Below are 20700 nucleotides of genomic sequence, written 5' to 3' on the forward strand. Positions count from 1 at the left end.
CTGTCAATCTTATTCTCATCAAATATTGGTTCAATTCCAAAGACTTAACTAAATGGCTTTTCAAATAGCTTTATAAAAAATTACAGGAAATATTTCATCGTTAGATCATACTTAAGATCTTAAAAAATAAGGATAGGATCTTACGCAAACATAGAAAGCATATTGTTTCGACTATTTTTAGATAATTATAAGTTGTTTATTCACGAAAGTGGTACTCAACGTACCTTCCTTTTAACAAATTAAAATGGTTTGGTACAGCTGATGCCAGTTGACCATTAAATTTGATACAGCTGATTCTAGTTGACCATTAAATTTGGTACAGCTGATGCCAGTTGACCATTAAATTTGGTACAGCTGATTCTGGTTGACCATTAAATTTGGTACAGCTGATGCCAGTTGACCATTAAATTTGGTACTGTTGATGCCAGTTGACCATTAAATTTGGTACTGTTGATGCCAGTTGACCATTAAATTTGGATTAAACGAGTGTTGAACATTCGAGAAACAAAACTATCAGATTTAAACAGATTAATACTCGTTTGTTGATGAAGGCTGCTTTTTGTGCCGCTACCCCCTATTTTGTTCTAAAATTTAGCAAGATGTGACAAAAAAAGCTTATTATAGCTGAAACATTTACCCATACGATATTTTAAAATATATTTTCTTTTTTCGTCTGATTATGATGTGCTATGTTAAGTATTGATATCGCAGTTGTTTACTTATGAATAGAAAGATGAAAGCTGCCGTAAAACCATAATATTAATGACTTATTTGGTCCTGATAGGTTGTGAAAACACGTCGAGTACGTTCACGTGTATCCTTACGTACATTTGAATTTTGCCGTTTAGTTTAAACGTTATTTGCTAATATCATCTTGAAACATGGAAATGCGGGCTCGCTTTGAACTTTTTGAACTTTTATAAAACTACTCATGGCCTATTACAAGCATACAGCATGAACAAACAAAAGGCAATAATAAAATGGAATGACGAACAATGGTTACACATAACATACAAAGAATTACATGAACCAAAAGCTAAATAGTGTAAATGTTGGCAGTGGGTGTTGAGGCATTCCCAAAAGGAAATTTAAACAATTTTTGTCCGAATTTATTACCTTTTTTCCGATATTGACATTTAAAAATTACTTGGACGATTTAAGGGGGCGCCGCATGCCCTCGCCCCCTTGTCCTGCTATTGCATAACTATGTGATAATGTGTAATGATTGTGTTCTTAAACGTGCACGTATCTTTGCCGTATTTTTTTTTTAATTTGCGACGTATAATTTAAATACCTTCCCATTTTCATCAATGTATTCATTTCTCACGGCCTCTAAAAATGGACCAGTACCGGTTTCTACACAGGAAACAGACTCGAGAGTGATTTTATAAGCAATTAGCTTTCGACACAATGGAGATAAAAGATATTTTTATAAAATATAATCTGAACGCTTTTTGGTGGTGACCAACAAAAACCTTAAAGAACAAATTGTGGAAATCATATACAATCATGGCAAAAACATTATTTTAAAGAACAGTCGGTTTCCTTACATATATGTAAGAAGTAAACTTACTCCATTGTCAGAATAATTCGCGGGAAAAAATCAACTAGTTTTCCTTAAATATACTAGTAACTATGAGAGCTTTTGAAAGGCAAAATTCCTCGAAAGTTTGCAATGGCAGTCTTAAGAATTAGACGTAATTTTGGGATTACTTAATAGATAAGGAAACAAATAATTTCAATGTAAAACAAATGCTTGATGTCCAAAATATAAGTAGAACATGAAGTATACATTGTGAGAAACTGAATTTTTATCTATGCATACTTGTGACATGTAAAAACGCGGAAGTTGAAATATCAACGATGGCTGTATTGTCTTTTCCTCAAAGGCTTAAAACACTCCATTCTTAAGTGTTGGAGGAAGGCAGTGTTCAAAATCAGTATAATTTGTGAAAGAAGAATTTTGGTTATATGTGACTTCTGTGCTCAAGGCTTTATTTTCTTCCTAAACGAAGTAAGTTTTTTTTATATGTATAGCGCCATGCCAAAAGTTAATTAACCTTTTTCAATGGTTGCAATGTGATTTTGAACGTTGCGCTTTTTCATCTATTATCTCTAGTTTAATTATGTTTCATAGAATCTAACCCAATATCAAGAGAAATCACTCTTATAATTAGATTATTTTTTTTGGAATTAGGTAGTTCAATTGAACATTCTGTAAACATGGGTGTAAAGTAGCCATGTTTAATGATCAATGATGGCTACAGGGCGGTAGAGGTTTCTTAAACTATTAGAAAGAGTAAATCTACTTTTTCCATATTTGAAGATATTTTGGAATCATACAGCACATTTGAAAAAAAAGGCATCGATATCAAATAGCTGGTCTGTGGGTGCATTTCAATTAAGACACATGAACAGTACATTCGGTAGTCAATAGCGAACTATCAATAATAATAAATGATCAATAGGAAAATATGTGGATCTTTCAAGACGGTAAAATGTTCCGCAAAAGGTCATTAGAATCCAACAACTTAAACGAATAAAACATTATTAATGTGCTATTTTGGCCAGCACATTACCTGAACTTTTACACGGCCTCTAAACGCCAGCTCCACCACTTTACGGTGGTGCAAAGAAAAAGAGCTGTCGACACTTCCGTGGTGGAGCTGTGCCGTATGTTTACATGAACAAACGTGAGTATGATTGATATTTTATTTGATAACTTCATTTAACGGATATATTTCGAAAATCGGAGAATGTAGTACCGTGTAAGAACACTTCTACTGTAGGCTGGTTACTATTTCATTTCAATATTGTGAAAACTGTAGTGTCAGGAGCTTTTCTCCCGAATCGGACTTGTTCATATTTTGAGATCTGATTGCATAGCAAGTACATTTCGGTGCTAACACACCCCGTAAGAACATTCTCATGCATGCAAACATAACTGTCATGTATAGTACCTATGCCAGAACACAACAAACGTGATAAGCTCTTCTTAAAAAGGAAAAAAAAGCACATATTTATAAATGTGGTGGCGCTGTTGCCCTAGTGGTGGCGCTATCGAGTATGTTTTGCGCTTGAAGTAATATAAAATGTAAACGCTTTTGGAATTAATACAACAGTAATGTTGCTATGTTTATCATTCATTGAACATTATGCTGGTAATGCATACTACTTGCGGAAACAAAACTCTACGCGAACTACTTTAACCTTACTGAAAACTATTTCGAAAACAAACGGCTAGGTGCTGTTAATTTTACCATATAACTATTAAGTATCTATCATGTGGGTCCGGTTATGAGAGAGGTTTTTGTTGACAAATAAGGTTCAACAAAAAGAGTCGATATCATTTTTGTCAAGTCCACGTAATATTGGCAACTTGTCACGTTACAACTCGTCAAATCGAAATGAAAGAAGTCGGCAAGACTACATGATCAGTATATCCTGTATACGCTTCCATAACTATGAAATATTTGCCACACGACAGAAGTAGGCTGCCATTTGGTTGTTTCTAATTGTTTCTGTAGAATATAATGGAGCTGTATTCAAAAAGCAACTTAGATTGAACTTAAATTTAAGATAAGAAACTAAGTGTTTTGATTGGCCTGTATTTAGCTGACCAGTAGACTGAATGGAATCAGTAAGGCATGTCTAAGGATAAGGATAAGATCAGTATTGAATACTGGCCCACTGCTGACCATTATATATTGATGAGTGTGATATCTTAAATTCAGGAACACCATCGCAGCCGTAATCCGACGAACACCTAAGTCACAAGGCGCTAACAATGGGGAACAAAACAGGCAAACACAAGATGGGAAACGGAAAAGAAGACGAGGCGGAGGCGAACGAGCAAAATGCGGAGGGGCAAGCAGAAGGGGCGGACCAGGGGAAGACAGAGACGGCCGAAGAAGTGAAGGATGGAGCAGAAAAGGCGGAGAATAATGTCACTGAGGTATGCATGTTGTTGATTGTTTTCCATTTATTAAGGATATGACATAACAAATAATCAGATATTTGTAATTGCTTCCCCTCATTATTGGAGGGTATCCGGTACTCGGTAGAAAACTTGTCGTATCACTGAATGGCAACAAAAGAATCTGCATGAACTGTTACAAAACGTAAATGACGTGCACTTATGATAAGCAACGTCAATGCTTATAAAACATGATCGAATTCCATGTGTTGTACTGTCGAACCTTGTGGCTCGAACTCTCAAGGACCGGCCAAAATACCTCGACCCTCGGAAAATGCGAGCCAAGCATGAATGATAACATTCAGTAGAAAAAAAATCGGTCCTTAACATACAGTTCGAGCCAACGAGGAAATCGAGCCAAGCGAATTCGAGCCAACGGGGTTCGACTGTATATGTGATGTTCACGTTTAAGATATTAAGCAGTCAACAGCAATTCAACATACGTATGCTGGTATGCTGGTTAAAGTAATAACAGCACTAATATTATAAAATGATATAACAAATCATGCTCAATACTCAAATATGGTAGCGCATGAGTAAATCATGAATGTTTATATACTGAAATGTTATATTGAAAAGGATACTCATTCCTCCCATCCCAGATAAGTAGATTCAATCATTTGACCATGCTGAACAATCCTTTTCTCCCACCCCAGATAAGTAGATCCAAATATTTGGCCATGCTGAACAATCCTTTTCTCCCACCCCAGATAAGTAGATCCAAGTATTTGGCCATGCTGAAAAATCCTTTTCTCCCACCCCAGATAAGTAGATCCAAGTATTTGGCCATGCTGAACAATCCTTTTCTCCCACCCTAGATAAGTAGATTCAACTATTTGGCCATGCTGAACAATCCTTTTCTCCCACCCTAGATAAGTAGATTCAACTATTTGGCCATGCTGAACAATCCTTTTCTCCCACCCTAGATAAGTAGATTCAACTATTTGGCCATGCTGAACAATCCTTTTCTCCCACCCCAGATAAGTAGATTCAACTATTTGACCATGCTGAACAATCCTTTTCTCCCACCCTAGATAAGTAGATTAAACTATTTGGCCATGCTGAACAATCCTTTTCTCCTACCTCAGATAAGTAGATCCAAGTATTGGGCCATGCTGAACAAATCATTTTCTCCCACCCCAGATAAGTACGTCCAAGTATTTGGCCATGCTGAAAATTAGTAGATCCTAACTATTTGGCCATGCTGAAAAATCCTTTTCTCCCACCCCAGATAAGTAGATCCAAATATTTGGCCATGCTGAAAAATCCTTTTCTCCCACCCCAGATAAGTAGATCCAAGTATTGGGCCATGCTGAAAAATCCTTTTCTCTAAACCCCAGATAAGTAGATCCAAGTATTTGGCCATGCTGAAAAGTCCTTTTCTCCAAACTCCAGATAAGTAGATCCAAGTATTTGGCCATGCTATAAATCATTTTCTTCCACCCCAGATAAGTAGATCCAAGTATTTTGCCATGCTGAAAAATCATTCTATCCCACCCCAGATAAGTAGATCCAAGTATTTTGCCATGCTATAAATCATTTTCTTCCACCCCAGATAAGTAGATCCAAGTATTTTGCCATGCTGAAAAATCATTCTATCCCACCCCAGATAAGTAGATCCAAGTATTTTGCCATGCTGAAAAATCATTCTATCCCACCCCAGATAAGTAGATCCAAGTATTTTGCCATGCTGAAAAATCATTCTATCCCACCCCAGATAAGTAGATCCAAGTATTTTGCCATGCTGAAAAATCATTCTATCCCACCCCAGATAAGTAGATCCAAGTATTTTGCCATGCTGAAAAATCTTTCTATCCCACCCCAGATAAGTAGATCCAAGTATTTTGCCATGCTATAAATCATTTTCTTCCACCCCAGATAAGTAGATCCAAGTATTTTGCCATGCTGAAAAATCATTCTATCCCACCCCAGATAAGTAGATCCAAGTATTTTGCCATGCTGAAAAATCATTCTATCCCACCCCAGATAAGTAGATCCAAGTATTTTGCCATGCTGAAAAATCATTCTATCCCACCCCAGATAAGTAGATCCAAGTATTTTGCCATGCTGAAAAATCATTCTATCCCGCCCCAGATAAGTACGTCCAAGTATTTTGCCATGCTGAAAAATCTTTCTATCCCACCCCAGATAAATAGATCCAGATAGTGGCCATGCTATAAATCCTTATCTTGCCCACAAGCAAATATAAAAAAGTATCCGTATGTCATATTTAAACAAAAAAAACTTCTTTAAATAAATTTTGTTTAGCTGGGGTAGGAGAAAAAGCATCTCCCATGATCGCTCGTGTAAGATCTCCCAGGTTGGGATAAACCCATCTGCCATTAGCGGCCATGGAAGATTCATATGACAAAAAGATATTATCGAAAATGTATTAAGAAAAACATTCGAAATAACATTCATCGATATAGTGTTGTACATTTTCTTTTTGGTATATAATATGCGAGACAAAGTATCCTTCTCAATTATTAACAACAACTACTACTGTATGTTCACGTTATGTAGGGTTTAATTAATTTGTTCCTTAGGCTTATCTTCGTTGGCTTTATATATTATTAAGTTCGCAAAAATTACAGCTACATTTTATGTTATTATATGTTAACTGGGTTTCAATTATTGCATGTTTATAAGAAATCGGAAGATAAAAAAGAAGAAGCCACTTCCGAAAGTAAAGCAACAACAGAAGATAAGGAACAACCACCTAAAGATACTGATACTCAAGAACAACCGAAGGAAGGTGAAGGAAAAGGTGAGAACAAAGACAATGAAAAGGAAGGCAAATCGGAATCAGACACACCAGCAGAGAAACCAAAGGACGAAACTTCAAGTGAGAAACCGAGTGATGCAAGTTCAACAGAAAAACCCACTGATGATACTAAACCCGATGAGAAAAAGGTAGAAACAGAACAGTCTGAAAAAGCGGAAGAAACGCAAAAGAAAGAGGACGCACCAAGTGAAACTAAGAACACTGAATCTGTTGAACAAAAGTCTGACGATCAAGGTAAAACTAATGAGGTTGAGACAGAGAATGCTCCTAAAGAGAATGAAAGTGGACAAAAGGATAAAACTGATACTGAGACTGGACCAAGTGAAAGCACAAGTGGTGAATCAAGCGATAAAGGTGATGTTAAACCTGACGATAAACCAGTCGTTAACGAAACAGAACAGGGTAAACCTGAGACTGAGAGTAAAACGAGCGAAACGGTTACTGAGGCAGAAATCCAATCTAGTGAACAAATACCTGAAAGTAAACCAACCGAATCGGACGTAAAGGTAGAAGAAACGGCAGACAAAGGCGAAGTCAACGCCGAGGAAGTCACTATTGAAAAATCAGCTGATGACCAACAAACGCCGGAGAAAGTAGCTGACGACGATAAGAAAACAGGTGATGGTGAGACTGTCGAAACAAAAACTGAGGTAAAGTGTTTTTAGTTTTATACATTTAAGTGAATCCTAAGTTTCAATGTTTTAAGCCGCATGATGCAATAACAAAAGCATGTGTCGGTGTCATGGTAGTTTGTGGTTAACCTTTTTGCCTTGCTGTCTAAACGGCATTTTAAGTGACATTTAGTTAACCATAAAAGGCATGATTATACTGTTTAAAATATGTATGCCGCTGAAATGGTTTCGGTGAAGTTTGTATGAAGTTTGGCTCTAAACACAATAACAAACCTTGACATTAGGTTGTTTCTCAACACGGAAACAGCACTGTTTTTAACGTGGCAACTGAATGAGCTAGACCACAAAATACCTGATTATTCCCAAAATAGAGCTGATGGATTTGTAAAAACATATTGTAAGACGCTATACTGAACAGGTTACCGTGTCGACGGAGTTTCGCTGGGAGGGACCGGGGGAAGACGTCCAGTTGGCGGGCTCATTTAATGACTGGGGAGAAAAGTACAAGATGGAGAAAAGGTATAAAAATGTTGTTCAAGTAGTCGATGGATATTCTAATGCACAAGAAATTGTGTTTCTTAGTGTTGTTGGGAATGCCACAAACTAACTAACGCGCATGCGGGAACTGCTAAATAAATCACTTAGTAAAACCAATTACTGACTTAATTGAAATACGGCGGTTATCTTTGTAAGAGGCTTCTTAAATAATTACATCAGAATCCGTCCGCTGGTCCAATTGCTGAGGCGTGAGCGTAAATACTGATAAAAAATAAATAAACTGAATAAATGTGTCTGCTTTTCATTCTATAATTCAGAAATGTGAGGTCACATTTTTAAAGTGATTTGCAAACGATAGCATACATATACAAACAATATAAACATATATTCTTTCGTTGACGCCTTCATAATATTTTCAGCGGGGATGCGTTCGTTGTGACCATAACTCTTAAGCCGGGAGAATATACCTATAAGTACCTTATCGATGATGAATGGCAAGTAGATCAGAAAAAGGTAAGTGAATGATTGATCTCATATATAAAGTTAAGATTTAAGAATTAAATGTCTATTTTGACTATTCTATAAGTGCTGACCATTTCTCACTGCCCCCTTTACTGAATATTGGATATTACACACAGTTATGCACCAGTCAATTGTAACCACGCCCCCCCCCCCCCAGGTCCGGGGAATAGCGGGGACTTTGACTTTCGGTCCAGCCAACCCCGGCTAAAATTTCCGCCCTGCGGGGACGATCAGATGGTAAAATCCCCGCCAAATGCCCCCGCACCCCAGGGACCCTAGGTAAGGCCCATTCCCCGCTATATTTAAAGTGAAGACAAAACCACCGCATTCACCAGGCACTGCGGGGCCACTTGAAAGGTAAAAACGCGGCCCATTTCCCCGGCTATCCCCCCGGACCTGGGGGGGGGGGGGCGTGGTTACAATTGACTGGTGCAGTATTCCTCATCTTTATTGCCCTCTGTGGTGGTATTCAATATACGACTTAAGTCAATCTTATGGCAATACATCATTGACTTCATTACTGTCTAGGTCAGTTATTTATAACACGAAATCCGATTGGTTACACCATTCTTAGATCCAAATATGACTAAAATTGAATACAAGATGTGTCTGTTAACATCGAACAGATCTCAGATCGATGAATTTTGATCAGACAAAGCATAGCTGGTGCAGTCCTTATCGTAAATGATGGAAATTAGCCAATAAACAATGCGCAGTAAATTTGGCACCCTTCTGTGGCACCAGGGCAATAAACAGGGGATGCATAGCTGGTATTAACAAGCCAGACATTCTATAAATCATGCCTTTAAGATGAGAGTTAAGATTTGCCGTTCAGAAAAAGAACAGTTTTCATTATAAAATGAGCTGAAAAATAGCATTGCTTGTCAATCAAAACCGTTGGCCATGGCAACTTTTAAAGATTATTCAATTCTAAAAAAACCTGTATGCCCCTCTGTTCCAGATTTTAATTACATTGTGGGTTGCATTTCCCCCATGTTAAATTACCAAGCTAAACATTGTGTAATTCTCGAATGCCTTCAGATCATATGAGACAATCATAATTAGCACTATGCATATGTATGTTTTCGGCTATATACATGTAGTTATTTGAATAGTAATTTGTAAAAGATCCATTATTCTTTTTTTGCAATTATACTTGCTCTGGAACCAAGTAAGGTTGATCATATTGACAAACGTCAATACTTTATCCTGACATTGTATACGCAAAAAAAACACATGTGCGGCGTCAATGGAGGACATTCTCTTTTTTCATGGTCATTTGAATGAGCGACATGCCTTCAAATATGTAAGCTTCAAGTACATTCTTTGACATTTAAAAATATTCTCAACTCAACTTCGTTCAACGTAGTGTTATTGTGTGTGTTTCTAAAATTCTACTCAACTTATTTCTACGTAGTACAATTGTGTGTATTAATCTAAAAATCTATTCAAATTACTTCTACTTAATGCTTAAGTACGTTTTATTTTCTAAAACTCTACGCACAACACAACTTAATGCTAATGTGTGTGTTTCTGAAAGTCTACTCAACACAATTTAATGATAATGTGTGTGTTTCTGAAAGTCTACTCAACACAACTTCATGATAATGTGTGTGTTTCTGAAAGTCTTCTCAACACATCTTAATGCTGATGTGTGTGTTTCTGAAAGTCTTCTCAACACAACTTAATGCTGATGTGTGTGTTTCTGAAAGTCTACTCAACACAACTTAATGCTAATGTATGTGTTTCTAAAATTCTACTCAACACAACGTACTGCTAATGTGTGTGTTTCTAAAAGTCTACTCAACACAACTTAATGCTAATGTATGTGTTTCTAAAATTCTACTCAACACAACGTAATGCTAATGTGTGTGTTTGTAAAAGTCTACTCAACACAACTTAATGCTAATGTGTGTGTTTCTAAAAGTCTACTCAACACAACTTAATGCTAATGTGTGTGTTTCTAAAAGTCTACTCAACACAACTTAATGCTAATGTGTGTGTTTCTAAAAGTCTACTCAACACAACTTAATGCTAATGTGTGTGTTTCTAAAAGTCTACTCAACACAACTTAATGCTAATGTGTGTGTTTCTAAAAGTCTACTCAACACAACTTAATGCTGATGTGTGTGTTTCTGGAAGTCTACTCAACACAACTTAATGCTGATGTGTGTGTTTCTGAAAGTCTACTCAACACAACTGAATGCTATTCTTTGTGTTTCTGAAAGTCTACTCAACGCAACTTAATGCTGATGTGTGTGTTTCTGAAAGTCTTCTCAACACATCTTAATGCTGATGTGTGTGTTTCTGAAAGTCTACTCAACACAACTTAATGCTAATGTATGTGTTTCTAAAATTCTACTCAACACAACGTACTGCTAATGTGTGTGTTTCTAAAAGTCTACTCAACACAACTTAATGCTAATGTATGTGTTTCTAAAATTCTACTCAACACAACGTAATGCTAATGTGTGTGTTTGTAAAAGTCTACTCAACACAACTTAATGCTAATGTGTGTGTTTCTAAAAGTCTACTCAACACAACTTAATGCTAATGTGTGTGTTTCTAAAAGTCTACTCAACACAACTTAATGCTAATGTGTGTGTTTCTAAAAGTCTACTCAACACAACTTAATGCTAATGTGTGTGTTTCTAAAAGTCTACTCAACACAATTTAATGCTAATGTGTGTGTTTCTAAAAGTCTACTCAACACAACGTAATGCTAATGTGTGTGTTTCTAAAAGTCTACTCAACACAACTTAATGCTAATGTGTGTGTTTCTAAAAGTCTACTCAACACAACGTAATGCTAATGTGTGTGTTTCTAAAAGTCTACTCAACACAACTTAGTTCAACTGAAATGTTTTTGTATGTTGTTGTTATTTTTTTCAGGACAAAAAGCCCGACGAATCCGGAGCAGAAAACAATGTGATCGTAATTGGATGATTCCATTTCTGTTGAAGCCTTCATTTTAACATATGCATTTAGTCATTTATGGATATATCAATTCTGTATTAAGTTTCCACGTCTGGTGTTTATTATCTTCTGAATTTAAATGTGTGCGCATTGACGTGAACAAGGAAGTGTGTGTTGTTTATTTTGCAATGGTTGCGAAAGTAGCTCACTCTAGTTATAATATCCATGTACATGTATGCGGCAAGTTATAAAAGGCTGACTTGCGATATTTTGGATTTTTGTCTTACAATGCTTTTGTCATTAAAACAGCAAGCAATATGGTTTAAATTGAAGTAAAGCAATCAGAATAATGGATCACATAGCCTCATTTTAAATAAATGATCAAGTCGTATCGTCAAATTTGTATAAACATCATAAATGGCAGAACAATTGTTTTTTTTTTATTTCCTTATCTTTCTGTTCATTTTAAGCACAGACTTAAGTTTATTTGATTAAAAATGTAGCGAAATAATTAAACAATGGTACTGAACGACTGAAATAGACTAAGATCTTTATTTAAAAGGCCCCTATTCTGCTCATATGTTTTGGCCTGAAGGTTCCATTTGTCAGTCAGACCAAAATTCGTATTTTCCACTCTCTACATTTTAAATATTATACTTTTAGCAATTGTGACGACAGTTATGATAACTTGTACTAAGTCACTCTTGTTGGCTCGATGTTGTACGAGAGTGTGGTCTTGTGTTGTGGGGGAAACCGGAGTACCCGGAGAAAACCCACTTGTCCGGCTTGATGACCACAAACCAAACTCACATGCGTTCAGGCCGGAAATCGAACCCGGGACACCTTGGTGAGAGCGAGCGCGCTTACCACCAGGCTCTACTTGGGAAGATTTACAAAAACTCGCTTTGTCGAAGTTTTTGGGACCTAGTAAAAGGCCTCCATAAAACGAAAATTCGATATATCCGAAAAACAAAACGTGTGTAACTGAACCAAAAATATTCGAGTGTCAACTGTATGTTAAACAGGCTCTGTGAACTAATGCTTATTGTCTTTTGCTTTGCCGGCTTTTATTTAATACTTTAAAGATGAATGCATGTACATGTATCATTATAATATATGCCAAACAATAAAATGTATATAGAAAATTATTATGTTTAAGCAGTCTTTAAACCACATTATCCTACAAAAAGCATGCTTTAAAGGGACTAGATCGTGTTTTTGGACCAAATTTTTTCATGGTTATGTAACACTATAATTATTAGAACTTTATTCTGTGATACTGGAATTGCAGAAAATACAATTTAAGTATATAAACATCTGGCTTTAGTGTGGAGTGAACCCGAGCCGATATAGTAAAAAAATAGAAAATTGACTAAACCGCTCGCAAACACGGACATGTACAAAAACTGGGGGATAGATCAACCTTTACGCTTTCTTTGACAAGCGTTACTTACGCTATTCAAAATTGAGTTCCTCAGAGACAATAATTGAGTATATATGTGTTGAAAGGTTCCAGCCGTCAGTGTATTAGCTTTAACAATCATGATGATTTGCCACGCATTATTTCACCATAAAAGTGCATTTTTCAAAACATGAGCGAGTCCCTTTAAAGCAACTATAAAAAGAACACTTTCAAATTAATTATATTATCTTCAAATTACGGAAAGCATTCAAGTGTTTCTACTAGTCTTGTTTAAACGATATATGTGTTAGATATAATATATATTTCTTTGTATTTCAAGAAAAAAATATATTCCTAATATTAGTTATTTTAAGGTATAACTTCTTTGTGCATGTGACTTAAAATTAAGTAAGTTATATGAAATTGACTTACCTGTTTCAGGAAAGGTCTATTATGACTGAGTTTGAATGATGTCTGATTTCTTTGCATTGTATATCTTTGTATACAAGCTGTCTGTTATTATTTTTTGTTATTATGGTTTTATATTTCCTGAGTGTATGAATTATGTCCGTTCAATCGTTCATTCTAACAAGCATTATATGTCCATTTTGGAAGCGTTTTTTATTCATTTTTTTCAACAAGGTATAAAAGTTGTTGTGTTTTTTAAGAAATAAGAACGAGTACGTGTTCAACCATTTTAATGAAAGGAAAATAAAAATATAAATAATTACATCAATTGTGATCCATTATATTTTTACGTTCATATGTATGTGTCTATATCACGTTTCTGGTTCTATCCACGTCATTTTTGCTGCTAATCGACGTGACGTCATTGAATAGCGTATGACGTTGACGTCACTTCCTTTCTATGATTTTTTATCAACTGATGGATGCATCACGCCAAAACTTTTAAATATATCAGTTAAAAACACTGTTGGACTGGTTTTTATATATCATTTAATGAAGGCAACTGAAATTCGAATAAAAACATTTTCTACATGAATGCATTTCTTTAAGGATATTGAAAACTTTCCATCCGTATAATGGTGTATTGTGACCAAAGATATTTTCAAGCTAAATGTATGCATATTATTTTTTACATCTTTACGTTTACGATATATACTGTTAAACTTCCGTATACAACATGTAATACTTGAACTAGGCGTTCAACATGTGTAGGCGTATGGTACCAGTATGTAAAGTTACATTTCTTGTGTTGCTAAGTTATCTGTTTTAATAAACTCTAATATCACAATAAGTTCAGCTCTGTGGCTTGTTTTTTATTCTCTCTCATCCCAATATTAAGTAGCTGATCATATTTGCAGAAGCAATATTTCCATGGCAATATACTCTCCATAGTGTATCAATTAAGTGAACGCCGAGGGATGGACGCAAAACAGCTCTAAGTGACTTTTGTTAAAGGGACACAATATACGTTGACGCGAAAAAGTATTTTTTTTACTCTCTTGACTGTTTATATGATAAAAACAAAAACAAAAAATATAATGTGTACAGATAAAAACAGATATTTACGATTTTTGGCGCTATTTTAACTGGAAAAGTTGTGGCCACGAAACGATTAATTTCAAAAATCCAAAACACTAATAATTAGGCCTATTTTTTTCGTTTGGTTAAGGTTACATCCTTTTCAAAAAACGGTAGGGTAGGTAGGCTGTTTTTATTAGGCTTTATATAAGAATGTCATTTTCATCATTGGAGAATAGTGTTAAAGTTATCTCCTGTATAAGCATGTATGGTTTTAAACTCCATATTTAAAAACCAAAAAAAAAGAAAGATTTTTTTCAAAAGTTTTTCTTCTTTTTTTTTTCAAACTGACAATAAAAACGGTAGGCTCGGCGCCTATTCCGTAGGTAGGATCGGGTAACCCGAACCAAATGTATTCGTTAGGTCTTTTTTATCTGTGCACTTATTATATGACTTGTTTGTCTTGACCATTAATGTAAAATAATTAAAACATACTAATGCATAAAAATGGGGAGGGGGGGATCATCAACATGTATTGTGTCCCTTTAAAGAACCAGATAAGACGTTTAGGCTTTTACTTCTTGACATGAACTAATAAGTTGATAAGGTTTCAATGTGGAAGTTAATTTATAGGGAATATAATGTTTGTCGATTAATCTCTTGGCTTTAAGTTGCTTGCGTTACAGGGGGCATACTATAGGTGGACGCAAAAAAACATGCATTAGGCAGCTATGAAATAATTGCTCGATTTTCACCGAGCCCGCCCTAGTCTTTTCCGCCGCCCCTAAAATTGTACTGACTCAAATAAAAATATTGATTTAGGGTCTGTATTTGCGAATCGGTCTAGTACTGTTCGAGAACGGCGTTTATTCATACCTAAGGTGTCGATGTATAACAGTCAAGTGTAAAAATGAGAATTGTTACGATAGTGTTCACGTTTCGTCTTGACACTCCCTCTCTCTAACCACGTGGCCACAAATTAAAAAAACACCCAACATATCGTTAATATTTTGCTTTTATCTATGCAATAAGCATATACTTTTGCCTTTCGATCATTAAAGTCAAGTGAGTTAAAGATAATAACGCATTAAATCGAAAACAGTAATTTTATTTACAAAAACGTTAAAATTTGACGTAAAGTGCCCTATTTCTTTCACTCAGTATTGCGGTGCGGCAGTAGATTCGGGCATGTGCACTAGGCTGATGTGTGATACGGAAATAGAAAACGGAATGTGTGTTATGGATATTTTTTCCGGTTTCCGTGTTTTATGTTTAAAGAAGCAATGCTATAAACGGAAAAAAATACGGGTATGAAACAAAAGTTCATACATTCTAATGTGTACTATTTAACAGTGGTCAACATAAGCACCAGCTCGTAAGCCCTTCACTGGTAAAATGATTTCCGGGCTTGCTCAAATTCTAGATTTTATATAACAGGGCATGTTGAAATATTTTGCTGCCACGCACGAGTACAAGATTCAGGGCGTGTTCATCTAAAAGTCATATAGCTGCAACTTGGTTCCTGTAAAGTTGCATCTCTTGGCAATATTTATATAAGCAATTCGTTTCATTGCATTTCTTGGTTACGACAATCATTTCGTATACTAACGGTGCACAGACTAAGGCAATCTTATCAAAGAACGGAAGGCTTATGTTTTATGTTTTATGTTAAATAATTTCGGTTTGATATTATAATATTATCACGAATTTACTTGAGCGAATAACTAAAAAAATCAATAAATCTTTGTCTTGCGTCTTCAATCGTTTCCAAATACAGTCAAACCCCATTGGCTCGAAATCGATTGGTTCGATTCTCTCTTTGGCTCGAACTGGATGTAAAGGACCGATTTCTTTCTACTGAAGATAAGCATTCCCGCTTGTCTCGAATTTTCCGAGGCTCGAAGTATTTTCACCGATCCCTTGGAGTTCGAGCCAACGGGGTTCGACTATCAATCATTACTACGAATGCCCCTAGCCGGTCGTAAGTTTACAAACGGAATAAACAATAAAGCATGTGCACGCTGTGTTTCTGAGGCGGCGCCGATCGTACTATACCAAAATTCGCTTACTTACGATGACCTTAACGATCGTATCTGATTCGAAAAAATGGTCGTACGATCGATCGTTGCTAAGATAAATTACACATGGCAGTGATGACTTGCATATTGAACTGGTACCTCGTAATCTATGATTTTGACGCATACCACGGAAAATCGAAGAACCTTAATTCCAAAGGGAATGAGAGTAAATATTAGTGACATTTCATTTAAATGAATTCATTTTTAAGACTCCACTATCAAAAGCGGTTAACTTATTTCTGAAAGTATCACACACTGTTTTATTGCTTTTTAAAACATTGTTAAGGAAACTGCTCATTACAGAACTGTAAAATCAAAACTACCAGCAGACCTGCACATACGGTATACCTGAAGTGACATCAAAACCTCAAATGGCATCAAGAATGTCCGGGACACCATTAGTGGTGGCGGATGTGGCGGTCGTCATATCCGGAGAACGGCGGAAACGCGCCACGGCCTTGCGACGTGACCGCGTCGTCACCTCTGCGGCGTGGGACTGTGATGGTGGTTGTGATGGCCCACCGTCGCCGCCATTACCAACTTGTGATATATTTGAACTTTGAGTGACCTCATCGACCGGAAACTGATCGGCAGCTCCTGACGGCGTCATATTCAGACGCGTTGGTGTGACTGATACCTCAGCTTTATCCTGAGCGGTCTTGGTGAGAGGCGACGGACAGAGTGGTGAATACGGCATGCCTTGCGCAGTGTGCATCTGGTGCCGCGGTAACCGCATTGTTAGGGGGCGTGACTTGGGTGTTGTATGAAAAGTCAGGGGACTTCCAGTATTCTGTCGAGGCGTGCCTGGAACAACCTGCTCCTTGGGACTGGATGTGGCTGTTGAGAAGGGATAAACAGAAGTTTTAAAAGCACACCATAATTATTTGATAGTCAAATGACACATGATATAGATTCACTTCATATATTATTATCATTATTATGATTATAACTATTATTATTATTATTATTATTATTATTATTATTATTATTATTATTATTATTATTATTATCATCATAATGGAAACTAGAAAACGCTGTCGTCATTAAGGTACACAGGCAGTTGAAAAAATGAGAAAAAAATCATCAAGAATAGACAAATCAGCACTAATCTGAAATCGCTCTCAAATAATGAATGATAAAAAATGTAAAAAAGAACTACATGTTACAAGATTATATTTTTATATGCAAAACACCTTTAGTCGAAAGCAACGCTTGTGGGTTATAAATATATCGCATTAACGACCCGGATGTCGCCAAGCGCCTGAGGGAGGAGGATGCAGGCGCCCATGGTGAGGCGACGGGAACTGGCGTTCTCGGGGTCCCTGGAACACTGTAAGACTCGTCTGTAACACAAGAACTCGACAGCTAATATGAATATGATTCCAATTATTCATTCATTCAAAGGCGATCGATCTGTTGCAATTTCGGATCATTTCATTCGCAGAATTGTTTAGTTTTCATGAGAGCAACAAGAACGGGCGACCTCTTATCTGAAGAGATTAAAAGAATACAATGACCAACTCAATTTTTTTCGCATTAAAGTTTACAATAGCGGGCAGATGATCTAGTGTTTAGTCAGCACTCTATAGTCAAACAAAAGCATTGTTTTAAAATAAAACACACTGAATTCTTAACAGCAAGAGTAGTACATGTACTAGCAAGAGCGTTGCAGCCAGAAACCACGACGATATCCGCAAGGTCGTCCGTTATTGTAAGTTTAGCATATGACATTATTCGCCCAACAGTTTAGGTACAGTGATGGGACTTGCAACACAAATTTATAAGCGCAATGACTTTATTAATTAAACATAATCAAAAGTGCATACCAAGTATGTTAAAAGTGATACTTTTTTTAAAAGGTGACCTAGTTGTGGCACTATTAAGCATAGTTGACCGGGAAGTTAAGTCTCGGAGTCCTGAAGAACAACAACACAAGAGCCCAAGAGCCCACCAAGCGGATGCTAACGCTCGTCCGTTTTTTTCTGAGTAAGCCAATGGCATAACTCAAAAAGATTTTATCCAGAGTGATGAGACTTCGGATACCAACGCTCGTCCGTAAATCTCAGGAGTCCAAGGGTCATTACTCGTTTTAGCCAGAATGATGCGACTTCCGATGACAACATACCGTCTCCGTGGCCTAGTAGTTAAGGCGTCCGCCTACGGAGCGGGAGGTCGTGGGTTCGATCCCGGGCAGCGTCTTACCGAAAGACGTTAAAAGTTGGTATAAGTAGCTCCATTGCCTGGCGCTCGGCATTTAAAGGGTAGTGCTTGGAAAAGTGGTGTACTCAGTACTGGTTAAACCCAGGAAAGTTGTATCCCGTATATCGGTGCTTCACACCGAGCACGTTAAAGAACCAAGAGGTTTCTTCGCAAAGAGCTAGGGTATCGCCCCCGGATCTCTTGTGTCTCACTCTGTTTCTTCAAGTCTTCTAATGTCTGGATTTGACTGCGAATTGCTGTCACTTCTATCTCATGTCACTTATGGCATTTAAACACAATTTAAGTCGTGATGGCGTCACGGCGGGGTCAAGCCATAATGCAGCCAATGGGCGCGGGCAGACCTTGATAAACTCAAATAAACAAACAAACATTCCGATGACACCGCTGAAACGTTTATCTCAGTAAACCAATGGGTATTATTACGCAAAAAAGACTTAAGCTCGAGTGATGAGACTTCGGATACGTTTCTCTCAGTTAACAAAGGAGTATAACTGTAAAGCTAAAGTGATGAGACGCTCTTTGAATTGTATAGTATGCACTGTCATTGTTTGCATAACAAGTGTACTTTGATTGACCAGCATTAAGTTGTTTTCTCAAGACGCCAAGACTATGTCGACAGCATGGCTGTGACAGAAGAGCTAAAAAAAAGATGACCGCATCAAAATATGGCAACCTTTTATCTCACCCTGAGATCCATCATAGTCGTCGGGGACCACAGCTTCCGGCGTATAAGAGGCAGACGGCGACCTGTCTGTCCTCGCCAGCTGTGGAGTTGACGGAACTTCCTGCGCGGGCGAGTACATTGAGCGTCTGTTGGACATCGAAACCAGTTAAAAATCATCATATCCATTGTAAATGGTATACACAGAAATGAGCCAATGTTTATTTCTTACTGAAACAAAAAACAGTTCAAGTTTCGTGGCGACTTTTAAGAACATATTATTGAATAATATTTTACTATTTGAACTGGTAAACTATTTTAACCGAACGTGAACGGGCATCAGACAGAAGCAAACATTATGACCGAATCATGAATGGGTAAGTTTGACTTCATGGACCTGGTAAACGGGTTATTTCTAATGACCTTCATTCAAACATGCAGCAGATGACATCTAAACAAAGATTCTTAACAACTTTATACTGACTACCACATGTACAAGGGGCCCTATAGGCATCTGGTTCTCCCGAAATGGTAAGTTCCTAAATCTCAAAATTACCAGTTCAAATTGAAAGGTTAGGAGTAGTATTTACACGTATTGTTTTACTAGTTAAAGCTGCACTCGATCACAGATTGAAGGTTTTGACAACTTTTTTTATTTTTTGTCTGTGAACGAGCCAATTTTTGCGAAAATCCATGGAAAACAGTGATATTAGACTGCTGACAAAAAAAAAATATCGCAGATTTTTATATTTAAATTCAAATATCAATGTTATATGCATTTTGCTTGAACCGTTAGTAAGCCATAAAACATTGATTTTCGACCGGAAATATGCAAATCTGCTATCTGATCTATTGTCAGCAATCTTTTATCATTGGTTTGCAGATATTTACGCAAAAATTTCCTCCTTCCAAGACAAAAAAAATTAAACAAGTTGTAAACACGGTAAATCTGTGAGAGTGCAGCTTTAAATATTGGCAAAATTTCATCCAATGTGAATGTTGGCATTCAAATTGCATGAAAAATAGATCTTTCATACTTTAATCATTGAAAAAAAATCTGTGGGAAATGGCACCCTTTGAAGGAAAACCATGAAAGACATTCACATATTGACACCTTGTTTAAGTATTCAGGCGCACAATTCAATCAATTAGATCACGCTTTTTAAAACAGATCTATGACCCAGTAACCTACTTTTGATCGGACTTCACTTGACCCATACTGTACTCAGTTAAATTCGACCTAGAATGTTTACTGGTACAGAAAATCATTTTGACCTTGAAAAACTATTGGGCATAAAATGTAGCCTTCTAAATGTAAATATTAAATGCTGTCTATGTGCCTGGCCAGTCCAGTCAGGGGGCTTCGTTGAGCAAAAAATAATTCGAGAAAATTAGCATTATACATTATTTACCTAATCTTTAAAGCTCTTCAAAAAGGAGGTATTAAAAGGAACAATGCTTATCTTAGAAATGACATTCAATCATTTTTCAAATAAATTCAGACGTGCAACTTACATTTGATTTTG

General features: G+C 36.7%; 1 protein-coding gene across 2 annotated transcripts in view; it reads left to right on the top strand.

Annotated features, from left to right (window-relative positions):
* The window catches only part of LOC128208117 (cell surface glycoprotein 1-like), a 24904-nt gene extending 10911 nt beyond the window's left edge, over positions 1–13993 (top strand). The window contains exons 1-6 of one of the 2 annotated variants that reach the window (XM_052911465.1): positions 1882–2014; positions 3735–3955; positions 6626–7411; positions 7812–7912; positions 8311–8404; positions 11305–13993. In XM_052911465.1, coding sequence (XP_052767425.1) covers positions 3788–3955; positions 6626–7411; positions 7812–7912; positions 8311–8404; positions 11305–11358 — 1203 coding nt within the window. In that variant the 5' untranslated portion in view covers positions 1882–2014; positions 3735–3787 and the 3' untranslated portion in view covers positions 11359–13993. Of the gene's footprint in view, positions 1–1881; positions 2015–3734; positions 3956–6625; positions 7412–7811; positions 7913–8310; positions 8405–11304 lie in introns of those variants that run through there. The other variant, XM_052911464.1, reaches the window with a different exon arrangement.
* The last annotated feature ends 6707 nt before the right edge of the window (positions 13994–20700 follow it).

The sequence above is a fragment of the Mya arenaria genome, chromosome 11 (assembly GCF_026914265.1).
Source record: "Mya arenaria isolate MELC-2E11 chromosome 11, ASM2691426v1".
In the NCBI taxonomy this organism is placed as follows: Eukaryota; Metazoa; Mollusca; class Bivalvia; order Myida; family Myidae; genus Mya; species Mya arenaria.